The 18,906-nt window shown below is 40.7% G+C and overlaps 1 protein-coding gene across 1 annotated transcript in view; it reads left to right on the top strand.

Annotated features, from left to right (window-relative positions):
* The first annotated feature begins 4,862 nt into the window (after positions 1-4,862).
* Positions 4,863-18,906, top strand: part of DPY19L1 (dpy-19 like C-mannosyltransferase 1) — a 50,400-nt gene continuing 36,356 nt past the window's right edge. Inside the window, exons 1-6 of the mRNA XM_069859820.1 lie at positions 4,863-4,887; positions 6,048-6,116; positions 10,972-10,996; positions 12,213-12,300; positions 12,936-13,073; positions 17,950-18,070. Coding sequence (XP_069715921.1) covers positions 6,053-6,116; positions 10,972-10,996; positions 12,213-12,300; positions 12,936-13,073; positions 17,950-18,070 — 436 coding nt within the window. The 5' untranslated portion in view covers positions 4,863-4,887; positions 6,048-6,052. The remainder of the gene's footprint in view (positions 4,888-6,047; positions 6,117-10,971; positions 10,997-12,212; positions 12,301-12,935; positions 13,074-17,949; positions 18,071-18,906) is intronic.

Below are 18,906 nucleotides of genomic sequence, written 5' to 3'. Positions count from 1 at the left end.
CCCCACAAAGCTGTTAAATAGCACAAAGTACACACTAATTTATTTGCCACTACGTTATTCTGTTTCTTCCTGGCTGATTCCTCCATGTACAAACTCTGAGGGCAATCCTGATTCTTTACTTCTGGTGTAAGGGAGTCCTTAGAATTCTGCACTTCTATTCAGCTTGGTCTTCACAAGAGGAGCTCTTAGCTATTGCTGTTTTCATGAAGTGCTTTCCTTAGGTAAGAATTTTTCAATTCTGTGATTGAAGTTCAAAGAGGATTTGTCATGAGTATAAGTCAGATATGGCCGAATGGTACAGAGTTCAAAATACTCTAACCACCTGGCTAGTTACCTGAGGCTCTGAAATCTACATCTGTCAGCACTCAGAATGGCTAGTTTTTATACTAGGTTGAGTATGGCTAAACAGACAGTGGTCACACAATTGTCTGCTAAAGATATATACTTTCTAGATTATGCCTTCATTGCATGATAACCTTGGATTAAGTAAACCAAGGAAAGGAAGCCTGAAGTTTGTTCACTTGCTACAAGGCAGTCCTTCTATTATTAAGTCTGCTGCGCAATGTGTGAAAGTGTGGGAAATCAACACAAACTCTGCAGAAGCAAAGCCCTGTGGTAGGTGGCAATGGCAGCATTGCCACAAGATCTGCAGAATATGCTCTAAAGCAGAGCCGCTGGAACAAAGCAGAGCAGTACAAGAAACACTACTATAGATATAAAAAGGAAATTTCCTATGCACGCTCTTATTCAGATCACCTTGGGGGAGAGAAGGGGTTGGTATTGGCAATACACTGCAGAGGTCTCACTTCAGGCAAGAGGAAGAGTGAGAGAACTGAGGGCAAGAAACAGTAGGAAGATGAGAATGAGTGGAGGAAAAAAGAGGAAGTTTTGGACTATTTAGTAATGAAGGGTGCATGCCCAGTGTCCTGAGGAATAAAAACTGCTAGAGAATATATAGGAACTGCCAAAGAAACATGTTTCACTTGCCAGTCCTGATACCTGAGAACTGTGAGTTATCTCTATGGACAGTGCATCACAACCACCATACAACTCAGCATCCGGAAATTGCTGGTATTTGGCAGAATGATTTCAAAATAAGAAGAGACACCAGTGATCATGGAAAACGTACGGCCAGAGATGGGGAAGACCTAGTAGAAACATGAATGTTGTGGTCCAGGGTTTGCTTTGCCCTGGGGCAGCAGAAAATGACGAAGCAATGTGTTACAGATTTTGCTGCTCCTGGATAAAAGTTAGGGTGAGCTGATTAAGATGACATCTGTCCTATTGCCTTGTATATGTCATTCAGTACCCTCAAGAGTTGAGAGATATCAAATTTAATTGCAGAGCTATCACTTTTCCTCCCCCCCTCCCCCCCTTTCTGTTATGAACTCAAGCTATGTGCTAGCTTACTGGAATCACTCCTTTTGCTGTGATGCTCAGGATTAGTAATGAGCTATTTTGTATGAAACAACGTTGGAAACAAAAAGAGCACTTCTGGAAAAATGCACAACTCCTGTGATGATATAAACCCAAGGTTTGTTTCTTACTACTTACATCTCTTACAGATTGAAGCAAGTGCCATTTTATTTTTAGAGATGTACTGCTCTACTGCAGCTCTTTTGAAGTAGCGCTGACAGTTTCCTTTAGCAATTCATGGTTGCTGAATATGGGCACCTTTATGTTTAAGAATATGATGTTCTGTCTTTGCATTCTTACAATAACTTCTAAAATCTTTAGAGTTTTTTAGTGTAGTAGTACCTTTGTAATCAGGTTCTGTGGGTGGTACCTTTTGAAATAAATTGCCTGAGGAGTTTTAATAAAACAAAAGAGCCTGAAGGTAATTGATTTGCTGCAGGCTGGAGCAGGTGCAGGTAATCTCAATGGTCAAACCATCCTACAGCAATCATTTGAACCTTAATAATCTCAGCCCTTCAAGTTTCTAAGTGTTCTATGACCCTATTAATTTTGGCAAAAATTGAAAGTAGGATTCAGGAGCTAAAAATCAGCAGAACATATAATTTTACTCCTATTCTATGGCAGTTACATGCAAAACTCCTTAACTATCTGAAGCCTGTACATTTCAATCACTCAGTCACCAACAATAGACTCCTTTGGCTACTAAATTTATGACAAGGCTGCATGTTAAAAATCAAATATTAAAAAGAGCAGATTATGGAACTTTTTCTCTTGGGAAGCAGGTGGGAGAATAGCATGTAGTGTCAAACCTTCAAATGGTATTCCTTTTACACTTTCATTTATATTTAGTATCTAATAAGCACAGATGAATGTTTCTTGGAATATTAAACTGCTGCAGGTAATTCACACTGGAAGAAGGTCCTGCATGCTCAGGAGATTGTCTGTTTTAGATAACTACATAAGTGGGTCAAATGAAAAACACTCTTCCTTGCTCATTTTTTGAGATCCATGTAACACATGCTTTTTTTGCAATTATCTCCCCAAAACAGCTGAATGACTATTTTTCCTCAACAAGGAATTTGGAATGAGGAGATGTTGTGAACGCACAGGCCCCCTGCCAGTCCCATAGACTTGTTTGTTTTATCCAGCTGTACCTGCTTCTATCTTTATACCTTTAGTGTGGTAACAACCTTCCTACTCCCACAAATACAGCAAAGGCCATCCTCTCCTCACACATTTATTAACTCAGTCAGTGTATCTGCACTAAAACTGCCTTCCTGTCCTAACACCATGCTGACTGTATCTTTATTAAACATGTTTTTAAAATACTATCTTAGTACAGTATTTGCTGCATAAGGGTCAAACCTTGCATTTCACACGGTAAGATTCATAAAAATAATTAGTAAAAGAGATTAAAATAACAACACAGGTCATAAACACTTCAAAAAGAGTCATATGCCTGTTATGCCAGAGGAAAGGGGTGGAAAGGCCAGGAAAAAATAAGCAAAGAATTGAGTGGAAAGTTGACACCAAGAAAACTCAAATGTGTAGAAAACTTGGGAGCAGAAATATATAGGGAGACACGAATAGTGTGAGCAGGGTCAGCAATAAAGAGCAGTTGGAAAGCAAGGAGTATGTGTGGCCAAGAAAGAACTTCCTGTGGGGAAAAAATTATGAGGGGACAGAGAGAAAAGAGTGAAATGGATCTATCTGGAGAGGTTTCAGTTAATGAAACGGTTATACTATACTCTGCTGTATTTAATCAACGTTATCAGATAATGGTGATGAAATTAATACATCTCTATTGGATGAACCATTGGCTGACCACCATTGTGTACTGTGCCAAGATGCATACACGGGAGGAAAGATAGTTTGGCTGGAGCTGGGACTTTTTGGCAGTTATGTTGTATATCCACGACCCCTGAAAGTACAGCAATTGCAGCTGTTAGCGTGGGAGTCACAGTAATTGCCACTGTGAGGTGTTGAAGATGACTTCTCTAGGAAGTTGTGAAATGAGATTTCAGGTCTTGAGGTTCCCCTGAGTCCAGAGAAACGTATTAGTGGGTTCCTTGTGGCTTTGTCCCACTGGGATCTCCTTGTGGCCAGTAGCCCTGCTGAACATTCCAGCCTGTGGTGAAGACCACACGGGTGTTGCCACATGGCTGGTACATGATAAGGAAAACCCATGTTTAGAGGAGGTTGCAGCAAGGTGGATGTCAAGTCTCTTCTCCTAAGTGACAGGCGATAGGACGAGAGAGAATGGACTCAATTTGCACCAGGAGAGGTTCAGGTTGGACGTTAGGAAAAATTTCTTCACCAAAAGGGTTGTCAGGCACTAGCAGAGGCTGCCCTGGTGACTCCAGGTTGAGCCACCCTCCCTAGAGGTATTTAAGAGACAGGCAGATGAAGTGCTCAGGGATACAATTCAGTAGTGGACGGGTACGGTTGGGCTTGATGATCTCGAAGGTCTTTTCCAACCTAGGGATTCTAGGATTAAACTCCAAAACAAGGAGGAAGAGGCGTCTGGTGTGGCTGTGAAGTCCCTGGCACATCTTCTGGCAGACGAAATTTGGGGAATCCAGGCCGTGCCAGAGAGATCTCCTGCCTTTCTGGGGTGCACTTGGTTCAACAAAGACGATGCCTGCAGAGCTAAACGGCTTGGGAACGCGCTCGGGAAAGGCAACGGAGGGAAACACCACAGGAGAAGAGAGACAAGGAGGGGAAGCGGCACAGGAGCGAGGGCAGCTCCGCCGCGAGGGCGGGGGCGGCGGCAGGAGCCCCGAGAGCGGGAAAAGGGGAGGAGAGGCTCCGGGGACTCGGGGGGAAGGGGAGAGAGCAGCAGCAGGAGCTCCGCGAGCGGGGCCGCGGGGGTAAGCGGAGCAGAGCAGCAGTAACAGCAGCAGCAGGAGCTCCGTGTGCGGGGAGGGGCGAGGGGGGGCGGGAAGCGAAGCATCCGCTCCGCGCGGCCGCCGGGCTCCGGGGCGGCGCTTCCGTGAGCGGCGGCGGGGGGGGGCGGGGCGGGGCCGGTGTCCGTTACCCGCCGGCGAGCGCCGCCCCCCCCACGTGGGCAGCCGGGCGGAGCGGGCGGCGAAGGCGCGGCCCGTCCCACCCCATCCCGCCCCATCCCATCCCGCGGGAGGAGCGCCCGGCCGCCCCTTCTGCCCCGCAGATCCGCCGAGCCCGCCGGCTCCGCCCCCGCGGCCCTGCCCCGGGGGGTGGGGGGACGGCCTCGTCGAGGACCGCCCCGCCTCGCTCCGGCGCGCTGTCCCGGCCGCGGCGGGGACTATGCGGAGATGGTCGTCCCGGCGCGAGGCAGGAACAAAGAGCCGCCGCCGACGGGCGCCGGGCGCGCTCCGCACTCCCCTGGCAGGCAGGGAGCCCGCGCCCTGCGGAGGGGGGGCGGCCGGCGGCCGGCCAGGAGCGACCCCCAGAGACCCTGCGCGGAGGGGCTCGCGGCCGCCGAGCTCCTAGGTGAGGGGGCGAGGGGCGAGGGAGCTGCCCCCTTCCCTCGCACTCAGACCTCTACAATCCTCCCCCCCTCCCCGGGCACCCAGTTCTTCCTCCCCATCCCCCGCTCCCCCCGGGCACCCAGTCGCTCGCTCCCCCCCCCCTCCCCCCCGGCACCCAGTCGCTCCCCCTGTACCCCCTCCCAGCACCCGGTCCTGTCCCCTCTGACCCCGCCCCCGGCACCCAGTCGTCCCCCTCGTGTCGTCCCCCAGCCCCTCCCCGTGTCCCCCCGGCCCCCAGCCCTGCCCTCTCCCGGGGGAGGTGGGACGGGGCTCGGTTTCGCTTCCCTCCGCGCTTCGCGGCTCTCGGGGCTCTTGCCCGGCATGGGCAGCGGCGCCGAAGCTCCCCTCGTGGAGGGGAAGCTCTTCCCGGGGAGGGGGGAGCGCCGGGACGCCCTTCCTCGGGAAAGGCGCCGCTGGAGAGTGGGGCGAGGCGGCCGCCGCCGTGATCTCCCGCTCTCCCCCGGCCCGTCCTCCGCACGGGAGGAGGTTCAAAAGAAAAAGCTGAAAAACAACCCCCCCCCCGCCTTGCTCTGCGAAAGACCCCCCTCTTTGCTCTGCAGAACGCCCCCCTCGCTCTGCAAAAGAAGCCCGCACTGCTATTGGCCCAAAGCAGGAGCAACGGGAGGGAAAAAGGCTTTTCCCCCTTTGGCATCCTTTAGGGGAGACATGGGGCAATGTGCTGTTTGTCTAAACTAACTCCTATTAAAACGGTCCCTTTAACCATGTTGATCAGCTCTGTTTATAGCGTTGTTATGACCACCTAATTTCTCGGTAGCACTTTGCTGAAAGGATGGAAGATCGCTTGTTATTATTTTTAAGTCTGACTTTCTGCTTGAGCAAGTCTGTCGATTAACATGGCTGTGAACAAATCGCCTTTTGACAAGTTATTTTGTAAATGTTATTGCAGGAAATAGAAACCTACTTTGCTTAGTCGCCTCAGTAGTCTATCTCCAATGTTTAACGCTGCTGTGTGTACTTGCCAACACGCTGTGTGAAATTTCTTTCAGCGATCTCGAAGTCAAGTATTTTACAGAAAACTCTAACACTGAGGAGGTCGAACTGATTTCCTTTTGCAGAGGCTATTCTTAATTAGTGCTTGAAATACTTGTTTTCTCTTGACAGTGTTTATGGACGACAGAAAGGCCTTCACCATAAAAGCTAATAGCAAGATGTGGTTCACTTTCCTTCTGGGTAAGTAGAAGGAATATGTCTGGGTAAAATACTGTTCTTTATACCTGTTTTTCCTCTGGCATTGTAAACTATATCAAAATGTACTTGATGATATAACTTGGAAAGCCAAAAATGCATAGCTTGTGTAAAAAAGGGACAGAATAAAACTTCCTACCTGGTAACGTTTGTTAAGCTGTTGCTGTAGCAGTTGTTGTGGTATCGGACCATTTGTAGGAAAACAATTGTCCAGGTACTTAAGGATGTCTCTTAGCCAGCCATTAATTTTTGGGGTAGGAACGGATGGGAAGCAACCGTTATGAAGTAATGTAATCAGGACAGCTAGTTTTGGAAGGATTATGGGTGGAAGAGCACACGACTGTAGCAGGATATAAATTCAGTTGTTGTTATCTTTGAGAATATTTTGGAGCAAATAATAAGATTGTTAATGGTCAAAGTCTTGGAAAAAACATATAAAATGTTTGCAAAATTAAATAAGAAATGCATTCCTAAAGCTAACAAATGTTAAATAATAGCGAATTTGTCTGATGTGCAGTTAGATATACTCTTAAAGGTGTTCTATTAAAAGACTGTCAGGGTTTTCCAAAGATGCTGGTACTATTAATCACACCACCAGCAGTCCCTGTTGCCAAAGGGAGTTTCTTCAGTTTGATAAATTACATTGCGAAGTAATAGCAGGGAAACAACACTTAGCTTACAAACTAATTGATGAATAAACTGTTCCTGAATTGCTTTGCTTACCTCTCTCTATTCAGTATTTCTTAGACTAGTAGTAACTTAAATGACATAGAAATGTTAAACTGATGATCAAAATTGAAAAAAATGCTTTCCTTTGAAATTTGAGAGCAGCTTATGTAGAGAGCTTTATAATTTCTGGAGTCTGAATTTGGCTGTGAAACTGGGGTAAACAATTAAATACTTAAGTCAGTCATTTATATTTGAAATAGGAGTAAACCCATAATAGCACAGTATGTAAAAACAGTGTTTGCAGTAGCAAAAAATGTACGTATACTAAATATGAAATAGTTTAGTTAGTTTTAGAGGTATTTGAGTCTTTGTTGTTATTTTGATTATGTTTTAAGATCCAGATCTTAAAAACAGAGGCTCACACTGTTGGAGCTAGTTTTGTTATAGGATGTGGTGCTTTTTTTTCTTAAGAATTATCTCCAGTTTATGGGCAACAATAAAGTCGTTAGGTTTTCTAGGGCATTCTTATACAACACTTTGCCTATTATGTTGAGTTTTTTTAATGACTATTGAATTGAGGCCTTATTCTTGAAAGCATCCTTTCTAGATTGCACAGAATCTCACAATGAAACATCTTGACTAAGCTGCAGAAGTAGTCAATACTTGCACATTCCATGTTCTTCCCAGTTCTGCTGTATTCCTACCTAGTCACTTTGGGGATACTTGCAAACTATGAATCAGTTTCAAGTAAGTTTCATGTTCTGTTGCATTACAGTGTCTCACCATTTTTATGTGTCTCTTGGTATAGAAGTTTTGTATATTATGGCTTTATTCTTCAGTAATTAATTTCCAGAATTAGAATGCTTTTTATATGCCATTCACAGTGCTTTTCTTAGAACAGAACATAGGCAAAACCAGGAAATCTGAAGAATAAACTATCAGATTTTATATAATAGCCCTAGACTGCAAAAATCTGATTGTATGCTTCACTTTTAGGGATTCTTAAGCTGGGTGAGAAAATGGCATCTGCACGTTCAAGTACATAGTAGCTGTGTAAGTCTTTGTAGCCTTAGGATTCTAGTATTCCCTTCCTGTCCTTTACTCCTTTGCCTCCCCAGTAAGGTCATTAATGTGATCAGAGGATGGTAATTTAGGGGAGTTGATCTGCATTTTTTCCATTAGAAACTAGCTTAATATAAGTGGCTGCATTCTGTTGAAAAATATCAATTTGGACTCGTACTGTAAGTCTATGAATTGAGTGCTTTGTCTCTCGTGAGTAATTACATGAATTGCTATGTGATTATAAAAGCTTTTCGGTTTATGCTTGTAATGTAGTGATATTGTGAAATCTTATAAAAATATACGTGAAATTCTCCAAAACTACTGTAAATGGATTTACATGAAATGCATTGACATTAAAGAAACTGTTTACTGAAGGTAAGAATCAGATTTAAATATATTGTTTTCTCTATGAAATAAGAGGTCTTTTTGAATCAGAAGTGTAATTTCCATATTAATAGGTAATTAATTTGCAACAGTAAAATACTCTGTATTTGGCTTATTTGGAACCACATGAATTTGAGATCATGAACAGTACTAGTAGCTAATGTGTGTCTATTTTGACTTTACTGTATACACTTACCTAACATGTAATTCATCTTAAAATTGATACTTTTTATAGCTGGGGTGTGTGTAAGTGTAAATATATTTCATCACCTAATCTTATGTTACTGAGAAATGAAATAATTCCTTGTGCAAATGGGAAACTTGGTAAGCGTAACTAGTAAAGGTATGGACTGCTCTGTTTCTTTCCATACAATTACTGCAAGATATATAATTTTTTTTTGTAGAATATCTTTTGCTGTGTTGCAGATATAGCTAATGTGCTTACCTGGAGTTCTATATCATATCCATATCAGCTTTTCTGAAAAAAGGAATTTGCAGCTCTCCATCAGAAGCTGTAGCACCTGAAACTTTTCGTAGGAAAGTAAATTCCACTTTATGTGAAATATTTGGAGCAATCCTTTGATAATTTCTTTTCTCCTAGAAAGTACATGTAAAAACTTAGTTTTAAATGAGAATTTCTTGTGTTAGTTTTGTAATGGAAATCCAGGCTTCTCTTAAAGAAAAATACTTCAGTGACTGAAGTAGAGCTGAAAAACTCTTAAGGAGGTTTCAGTGTGGTATTGTACCACCTCAGCTACTACATGAATTTGTCAGTGGTGACAGTGATAACAAATACTGCCAGCAGCAGCCTTGTGCTGACAATGATAACAAGTACTGCCAACAGCAGCGCTTCCAGGTGTCATGGTTTTGGGAATATCTACTAGGGCATGAAGTGTACATTCAATCCACTCCTCTTTCCATGTGAATTTAGTGTTTTTGCAGAGTTGGTGTTCTTTTGCCCCTGCTGCTTTCCAGAAACAGACCACCATACGTGTGTAACTTGCAGTTGAACATGTGCATGTTCACTAACTCTGCCTATATCCCACATCGGTGGGCTGGCCTGTGTTGTATATTTTTTACCCATGTGCAAGTAACTTGACCCATACCGTGTTGTCACAGAGGCGAGGGCCATGCCTGGGTGTGTGTTGGCTGTGGGAGGTGTGTGCAGATCAGCACCCTGGAGAAGGATGTGGTGCTCAGCACCTTTGTGGCACCAGCTGGGTGTGAGCCGGGGTGGGGTGGGGTGGTTGTTCTCTCCTCTTTCTCTCTGCTCCTTGTCACCTGTGCGCATGAGAGGACTCTTCATTAATGATAAACATTTTCTTGGATTCAAGGCAACTAGTCCACTTGACCTTTCTCTGGCAGAGATCCACTGTGTGCCTAGAGGGCAACCAAGGCATCTTCAGTCTAGGAGTCCTGTGGTTGCTCTGAATGCTTGTCCTTCATCCTTCACTCGTGCTAACTTTGCTTCCATGGTGAGCTCTGGATATATTGTGAATGCTGCCCAAGCAGAATGGAGTGGCTTATACTCTCTGTGGATGTTGTCATGCTCAAGAAGTCAGAGACCTAGGCAATTTACCTACCGCTTTATCATCATTTGTCTTTTCCCTTTGTTCCTTAAATTACCTCCCTTGTTCTGTACCTACATGACAACAGTGCAGGTAGTCTCTTAATGAACAAATAGGTATTAATACATGGAGAATGTACCTTTTTTTTATCAATTAGTCTCAATTGGATGTGAGTTGGTTGTCACAGTCCATTTGAATCTCCCAAATTTACAGGACAATGCACTGTAAATGAAACTGATCCGATCAGTAGGAAAGAAAAACAAACCTGACAAACAGGGCTTAGTCCACTTTGTACAGACTAGCCTAACAAAGGAATTCATTAATTCATCATATAAGGTGTGGGGTTTCTAGCTCTCAGGTTCTCTAATATGCGACTCAACTTCTAACTTCTGACTTTGCACCTATGAGCCAGGGGAAGAAGTGCTCATGCTTCCTCTTCTATCACGATGCAGATGTCTCCTGTATCACACTTGGAAGCATGAAAGTCCTACTGGATCTGCTTTAAAAATTTTTGGAGTAAGCAGATGTATTTGTACATTATAACCTTGAAGTTTGGTTTATACCATTTCCATGAGTTAACAGATTCTGAAGAAACTGCTAGACAATCCCTATGTGAAGGTTATGGCTGCAGGAGATACAAGCTGCAGGTGATAATGGCTGCATAATGACATTTTGCCCTTTCTGGCCACTGGGTCCTGCTTATCTGTTGCCCTTACTTTGACCTCACAGCACTGGACCTAGCATACATCATGCCTTAGTATGAGCTGTGTGTTAGCTAAGTCTGAGCTGGAATTGAGTGAACAGTCACAGTAGGTATCTCAAAATGTGACAAATTTATGTGTATTGAAAAAAATGCTTGTGATTCAGTTTTGTTATTGATAGCTGAAATGAGTGCATTGGATTCTGGTGGATCAACATGAATGATGCAGGACATAGGTGGGAGCATTGCCTATTGCTGAATGCCATCATAATAATTTTAGATTTTCAAAGAGCTGGCCATAAAAGCTAATTCAGATGTTTATATTTTTCTCTTCCTCTGGAGGCTGAGTACCTTATGTGTACCTCTGGAGTGGTGCTGTAATTACTTGAAAGAGCATGGTTTTATGTTCAAATATATAAATATTTGAGTAACTTGACACCTTTTGTTTCCTTTACAGCTGCAGTTGCAGGAGTCCTACATTGGTAAGATTACATTTATTGCTTGAGAGTAATATGATATTTTAAAATAATAAAAATACAATTTTGATTTATATTTAGACAAGCTCTTGGGATAATTTATATTTAGATCTTTCCTCTCAAAACCAAAGTGTTGCATCTAAGATGAATAATTTTGTTCTTGTGAAGCTGATGTGGAAGATTGTTGCTTTACTGTACAAATTCATGTGCATTTCCAGTAACAGACCATTTTACACTCACTGTAGAAAGTGAAAGTCCAGGTAAATCCTTCCAACTTTCTCCTGTGTTCTGCATATTTAGATTCTGCTTTAATTTCTTAGTTTTACATCACTTTAACCTCTTCAGAGAAATCTGGCCAATGTAAGAATGGCCTTTCAACTACTCTTTGTAAATATAATCCTTGTGGTTTTGGTTCCATCCTAATCCTCAGACTTCCTTTTTTTTGTAATACAGACTTGAAATAGGCTCCTATAGTGACTTTCACCAGCTGCTGCTTTTGCAGAGATAAAAAGTAACAGCTTCTGCCACTATCATCTTTGTTTCCTAGCTCAAAAGGAACTACTGATTTCTAGTAGCATTTCTTGCAAATTCCTGTTCAAAAGCAGTGTCATGCATATTGCTATCTCCTCCTTTTTCCATCCTTTCTGAAGATGAAGCTTCTCTTGAAATTTGCAAGTTTTGCCTCCAAAATTACTTGTACTTTTCCTGCCTTTCCCCTCCTCCATGTAGTTGCGCCTTTATTTAAGTATTCTTTTGATGGTTAGTGCGTGTGTGCATTCAGATACAATTCAGGGAAAATTTTTATGGAAAAAACATACACTACTTCTATGTGCACTGTTATTTTCACTAATTTTAAGTCTGTCATTCTTTCCTTTTGAATTTGAATTTTGAATTTTATTTCCTAATATGTAGACTTGATAGCTTTAATAGCATTAAACTTTAAACTTTAGATCCTTAAGTGTCTACATTTAAAGTGCGTGAGAGTATTATATCTAGTTTCATAATAAAATTTAAAAAAATGTTCTATGGTTTCATATATTTTCCTTTTAAAATAGTCTGAATAAAGGAAAATGTTGGTATACTATAGAAGTAAATTAAAATAGCAGTTTGTAAGTAGACTGAGTCTTCATTGAATGTTTTGCCAGCTCTTCCTTGGTATATGTGGCTTAGTGCAGGTTCTAAAATCTTTATTAAGTTTCAGTAATTATTGTTTTTTTTACAGGTGTCACTTAACAACCCTTTTTGAAAATGACCGACATTTTTCTCACCTGTCAACGCTAGAAAGAGAAATGGCTTTTCGCACGGAAATGGTTAGATTATATTTCAATAAAAATTCAGTAACTGGAGAAATTCTGTCTCTAACCTTGTGATCATGGGCTTTCCAAAATTTCTTAATACCTTATAGATAAGTAAATATATTTATACCTTGCTACTAAGTTGCAGTACACTTGCATGCAGGCATTTGTGTGTCTTGCAACTAATCACTATGAATGTGTCTCTTTGCAGTTCACTTAAAATATAGTTTAAAAATATGAATCTAGTGGACCTAAAGTATTAAGCTAGAAAAACCTCATAGCATACTTTCAATTTTAGATGCATTATGCAGCTTTTTAAAAAATAATTTTTAATTAATAAATGTTTGCATACATATATGCACCTTGTGGCTGCTTTTATTTTGAGAGTTGTGAAATACTGTGCTAGTACATAGTTACCAGCCTAATTGATAGACTTCTGGATGTCCTATGAAACAAGGTGAAAAGAAACCAACATTCCTCATTTCAATGGCAGTAATAGAAGAGATTTGAAACACTAGATAGTTGTCTTGAATGGTTTTGTCCTGTTTGTTGTATTACAAAGTTTAGTTAAAAAATAAAGCTTGTATATGGCAGTCTGTGAAGCAGAAGTGACCTCTTTGATTGTAAATTATGATTCTGCTCTCCTTTAGGGCCTTTATTATTCCTACTTCAAGATCATTATTGAGGCACCATCATTTTGGAATGGAGTGCGGTCAATTATGAATGACAAACTAACTGAATATCCTTTAGTGATCAACACCTTACAAAGGTTCAATCTTTACCCAGAGGTGAGATATGTTTTAAAAATAATGCCTTGGGATAAGTCCTTGGTTTCTCTAGGTTTGACTGGAATTTGTGAGAAATGTAACCCGAGAATGTGGTTCTAAAAATATTGTGACTAATGAAGTGTTGCCTAAATACCTTATTTTAGTTTCAGATTTAATGAGAAAATTACTTAATATATTATGATCAACTCTCAGACTTCAAGTATGTTCAATCAGATGTGAATACTCTCTAGATCTTAATATTTAATGTCTTGAAGTTGCAATCCAATTGTGTCCTTCTTGTCTTTTGTTCTTTTCACTGAAATCAAATAAGTTGCTGACATTGTGTACTTCAGGAAATGTGTCACATGAAGTATCAGTAGTATGACTGTAGTGCCGTCAGTGATACAGGTACTGAGTTTATTTGGCTTGCGTTTTGTATAGGGCAGCGTACTAACGAATCATCATAATTCACGGTGGCCCTAAAACCCATGAATGATGGCAGTTAAATTACATGCTGTAGAAGTAATTCCTCTGTGGAACACTGATTGCTGTCATTTCGTGTGTACTGGATTTTAGACTTGTTACCTGCTTAGGTTATGTTCCTTATCTGCTTTTTTTTTGTCACTAAACATATCTTTAGGTACAGAATGTTTGATTTTTCTGTCTTACAGTTTTGCCAATGTGCCTCAAATGTTTTGCAAAGTGCAAACTCCTTTGGTTAATGTACGTTTCTGTAACTTCACGGGTCAGCAACAGCTTATTTTTTGGAGAACCAAGGACTAATAATGTCTCTAATTGTTGGGTACTAACATTAATATTCACTCCTCTGCTCTGGAGCTATATCTGCAAGAGTTCTTGGCATGTGTGTATTTATACAACTTGCGTGTGGTGGTATTAATTCCTTCTTAATTCCTTAATTCCTCAGCTCTGGAAAAGCTAAATGCTATATCTGAGTGTTTTTTGTTATCCTTTCACTGGTTTGGGTTTTGTTTGGGGAATTTTTTGTGTGGGTGTTTTTGTGGTTTTGTTCTGGGTTTGGGGTTTTTTTTGTTGTTTTTTTTTTAATTCCAAGGGGATTGCATTTAAGTTCTAGAAATGCAACATTAGGAACATGCCTTATTTGAATACTGTAAAGTTATTTTCTCTAGCTGAGAAAGATTTATTGACTTCAGCTATGGTCTGACTTGCAAAAATCAAAGGTAACTGGTCAAATTAACTTGCTCTTAGAGAATCATGAGTATCACCATGAAAGATGACTAAGTAAATTGGGAGCAATAGCAGCTGACATTCTGTAAGAATATTAGACAGATTACTGTGCAAAATGTGTAGGCTTGTCTGTTTATTCAGAGTTTTCTAGGATCTTCCTGGCTCAGAGAAATTGGTGTTAAGGTATGAATTCATTCATCGTTTCTGTGCCTATGTGGGCATGCAAAGCAGACAAATAGTCTCTTCTACTCCTTTTAGTAATTTACTGCTTGATGTCTAGCCTTCCTGTAAATGGGGGAGGGGGGGTTAAGTCTATTCCTTGAGTACTCTTGTTTCTACATAACTACATCTATAAAACTGTCAATAGGTGCAACTTGACATTTGAAGTACGTTGTCCAAATTTATATAATTTTACTTATGATTATAATGGGGCTGAATGGTAGGAAGATACTTGTGGATCTATTTGTTGCCAATGAAATTTATCTTTCTGATACTCAGTATCCAGTCATGTTTTCTGGAAGTGTTTCATTCTGTGTTTGATATTTTAAGATCTTTCCAGCTCTTGCAGCCCAACAGTAGCATTCAGGCTGAATTTCAATGAACTTTTTTGTTTGCTTAGTGGATTTCAAAATTAACTGCATCAAAAATAGCCTTGAAATCCAGTTACTAAATAGGATGCTAAACTCATTTAGAAAAGCAGAACAACTCACCTGCACGTCCAGATGGTACTAGCCATGAAAACTTAAAAAGAAGGAAAAAAAGGTAAAATGAATCCATAGCAATCATGGCATGTTCTTAGTAAATTATAAATATGAGCAGTAAAACAAATCTCAAAAGCAACAAGTCAGTCTTTGTAGTTATACAATAATATAGTGCCAATAAAGTCTTTGATTTCCCAGGTACTTGCTGCATAGTCAGGTAGTTCCAGTAGTTGTTCTTTTCATCTGTGATCCCTGATGCAAAGTGGCAGAGATATAATGTGTTAATTTCTGTGGCATAGAAATAAAGTGTTAATTTCACTCTGTGGCTGTTCATCATTTTAGAACAGCTGATACTTCTGTGCATGGCAGTGATGATGGAAACTTGAGTTGGAGTGATGAATGTTTCATAGTTGGTGTTAAAGAGCTTACTCAAAGGCATCTAGTAAAAGGGAATGACTTTTCTACATGTTCTTTTATGGCTAAGGACTGGCCTGGCCTGTAGAGATCTCCTGAGTCTAAGCGCTAGTATTTTGCTTTCCAAATTTTGCATTTATTGTCTCATCTGATATGGGACAATAGAAATTAAAAAAATACCATTGTGCTGTAGCTGACCTAGCAATTTCGTACTATTTGCTTCCATTTTTATACCATGTCTACTATTACATTTAAACTAGTCTTTGGCACAAAATATTTCTGTGTTTTGCATGAAACACAACCAGGTTTACCTAACCTGGTACCTTTTTAGATGGTGGTCTTGTGTGGCGACATCTGCAGCAGATGCAAGCATTTGTGACATAAAAAATCTAAGTTGATAAGTGAATACTTTCTTTAGTGCAATATTGATTCAACAAAAGAACTTTTTATATAATTAGGGTAGTGTCACCTTCAGGGCTGATGATGCAAATATGTTAGACACATTGTCTCTAAGTTGCCCTCTGCATTTTGTTAGCTGTGTACAAACCATTTTCAGATGATAAGAGGAGAGATTTAGATTTGGTTCACTAGTCTCGTTGTTGCTTATTTAGAGATGGGGCAAGTGTCTGGTTCGCATATGCATATGTGCACACTCAGAAGTGCCAGGGCACAGATGTTCAGAAAGCCTCTATGAATTTAGGATAGTGTGCTTTGCAGGCAAGGAGTCTTGATCTAGAAAGATGTGGTTGTACTTTAAATATAAAGATTTATGTTGTGATAGTTTAGAGACCACAGATGAAGTGAGCCATGGTAATTGGAGCCCTGATATTAAAAATTATAGAATTGCAGAACAGTTGAGGTTGGAAAGGATGTCTATGCCTGAAGATCACCTAGGCTTAACACTCTGCTTGAAGCAGGGTCAAGGTAGAGCAGGTTGCTCAGGGCCATCTCTGGTTTCTTTGTTGTGAGTATCTCCACCTCTGAGCAACCTGTTCCACTGTTTGACCTCCTTCAAAGTAAAAGCTTTTCCTATGTATAACTGGAATTTCTTGTATTTCAGCTTGCTCTTATCTGTTGTCTTGTTAACCGAAGAAGAATCTGTCTCAGTCATTTTTATGTCCTTCTTGTCTTGGGCAGGCCAGAACTGGACTCAGCACTGGAAGTATGGTCTTAGCAGTGCTGAGTAGAGGGGAAAGATTGCCTCTCTTGCCCATGTGGCATACAGCCAAGGGTACATTTGGCTTTGCAACAAAGGCTTATTGCTCATGTAGGTACGAACTTGTCCACCAGGACTCACAGGTCCTTTTCTGTGAAACTGCTTTTTAGCTGGTCTAGTCTGTACTGGTGCATGGTGGTGTTCCACCGTCCTGCAGGACTTTACATTTCCTTTCTGTGAGATTCCTGTTGGCATGTGGAGGATCCTCTGAGTGGCAATACAAGCATCAACAATTCCTTTCAATTTTGTGTCATGCGAACTTACTGAGGATGTTTTTTTGCCATCATCTAGTCTTAATAAAGATGTAGAACAGAATTGGCATCAGATAAAGACATCCACAGCTTTTCTGTCATCTACCAAGACAAATATCTCAAAGTCACGGAACTGGGCAGGTGTGATTTCCCCTTTGTAAATCCATGCAGACCTCTCCAATCACTTTTTTGTCCTTAGTATATTTGGAAGTTGTTTTCAGGAAAATATACTCCATCATGTTTTTGGATATCAAGGTGTAATTCCTTATGCTTCCTTTTTACCCTTCTTGAAGACAGAAGTGATGTAAAGAGTTTTACTAATTGTATGTGGAAAAGAAAAGGGGAGTCATCCTTCTCGTGCATGTTTTCTGTGACACCGGGCTGTGACACCTAATACTGCAGTCTTTAAACATACCTTCGGTCTGGGAATGCCAGGTTTATAACTTTCAAAGTAGCTCAACTGGAGTGGCCACAACTCATTTATCAACTCTATAAATCTGGCAGAATAGCTTGGCAATGTTAACTAGTGACTTTGCTGTGAGATGGGTCATCACTTTTCTGTGTGTAAAATACCGTGGTTTTTTTTTTTTTTGTTGAGTGTTAAATTTAATTTGGTTATTGTTATAAGAACATTATAAACATTGCATGGAAAACGGAAATGTTGTCTTACATGGCATCTGGAAGCCCTTTCTTATGCATGACTAAACTTAACCTATGAAAGTTTATCCAAGTAAAAGCTCTTTAAGTTTTCATCCATTGAAATTCTTGTCAGGTAGAAAAAAAACAATTGGTTTTAATGGATTTGATTTGACTGTCGTTTGTCAACAAGATCTGGGAATCTAATATCAGATAAAGAAATAGTTAAATGGGGAACCTCCACTCAATATTGAAATATGTAGTTTTTTCAAATATTGCAGTTTGATGCATGAGATTATTTTAGTGAATGGTTAGTCTATGGTGGATGCCTTTAGGAAGTTATGGTCAAAATGCTAAATACTTGAGATAAAGTCTGAGTTAAAAAAAAATCCTGGATGTGAGTCGGTTGTCATGGGCATTGAGCTAATCTTGAAGTTCCTTTTCAGAAACTTCAAATCCTGTTTTCCACTTAGGTGGTCCTCGCCAGCTGGTACCGCATGTATACTGCCATTATGGATTTCCTTGGTCTACCAACAAAGACGTGTTGGACTGTAAACAGAGGAAAAGGACTTAGTCCTGTTGAAAGCTGTGAGGGTGAGTTGTGTTTTATTTTAGTTTCTTCATGGAAGCTTATAGGTTGTAGCATTACGTGTTTCAGAAACAATCAGTATTCCTGTGTCACGGACATGCTTTCATTTGGCTAAACCTGTGGTTTTGGCAGGTTCACAACATAATTGAGAAGTGTGAAAATAGATACTTTTATGAACACCAGAGGTAACAATGTGCACGATGCTTATTAGATAGCTCCTCCTACCTAGGTTGAATTCCTGTACTGCACTTCAAATCTTCACAATTTGATTCTGAGCCTTCGTAGTGCTGGACTGCTATAAAGAATAGATGTCCTAAATGTAATTGGAGGCCACTGTACAAGTACTAAATTCTTATAGCTTCTGTAGAATTCTCTGTGTTTTCCAAATTCCTGCATTGCAAAAACTTACCCTCTTTATTTCCTCCCCTAACTACAACTTCAGGAGTAGGATGGAAGGGGAAAAAAGTAACCACAATGTTCCCTTTTGGAGAAACCTTACTTGGTGTTTCTGCTGAGAAGAATCCTGTTCCTCTTGTGACTTGTCAGAATTCTCATGCTGAATAGTCTTATGCCTTGATTTTGTTACCAAAGCTTGGAGGCTGCTATGTTTTTGGGATTTTTTTTCCGCACATTTACAAATTTGGCTTATTAAGTATTAAGCATTAAAAGAATCTTGCTGAGAGGTGCTTTTCAGATGTTGTACAGCTGGTTAAAGCTGGATGGTAGATGGTAGCTTGTGAAGTTGTTTCATGGTATCATTTAAAATGTCTTTGTGTGGTGACAAGTTAGTACTCTTCCTTTACACAAAGGCTATAAGAAACTTCTTCAGAGCTTGAATGAT

This window comes from Phaenicophaeus curvirostris, chromosome 6 (assembly GCF_032191515.1).
Source record: "Phaenicophaeus curvirostris isolate KB17595 chromosome 6, BPBGC_Pcur_1.0, whole genome shotgun sequence".
Classification (NCBI taxonomy): Eukaryota; Metazoa; Chordata; class Aves; order Cuculiformes; family Cuculidae; genus Phaenicophaeus; species Phaenicophaeus curvirostris.
The sequence above is the reverse complement of the archived record's forward strand: the minus strand, read 5'-3'. Positions and strand labels throughout refer to the sequence as shown.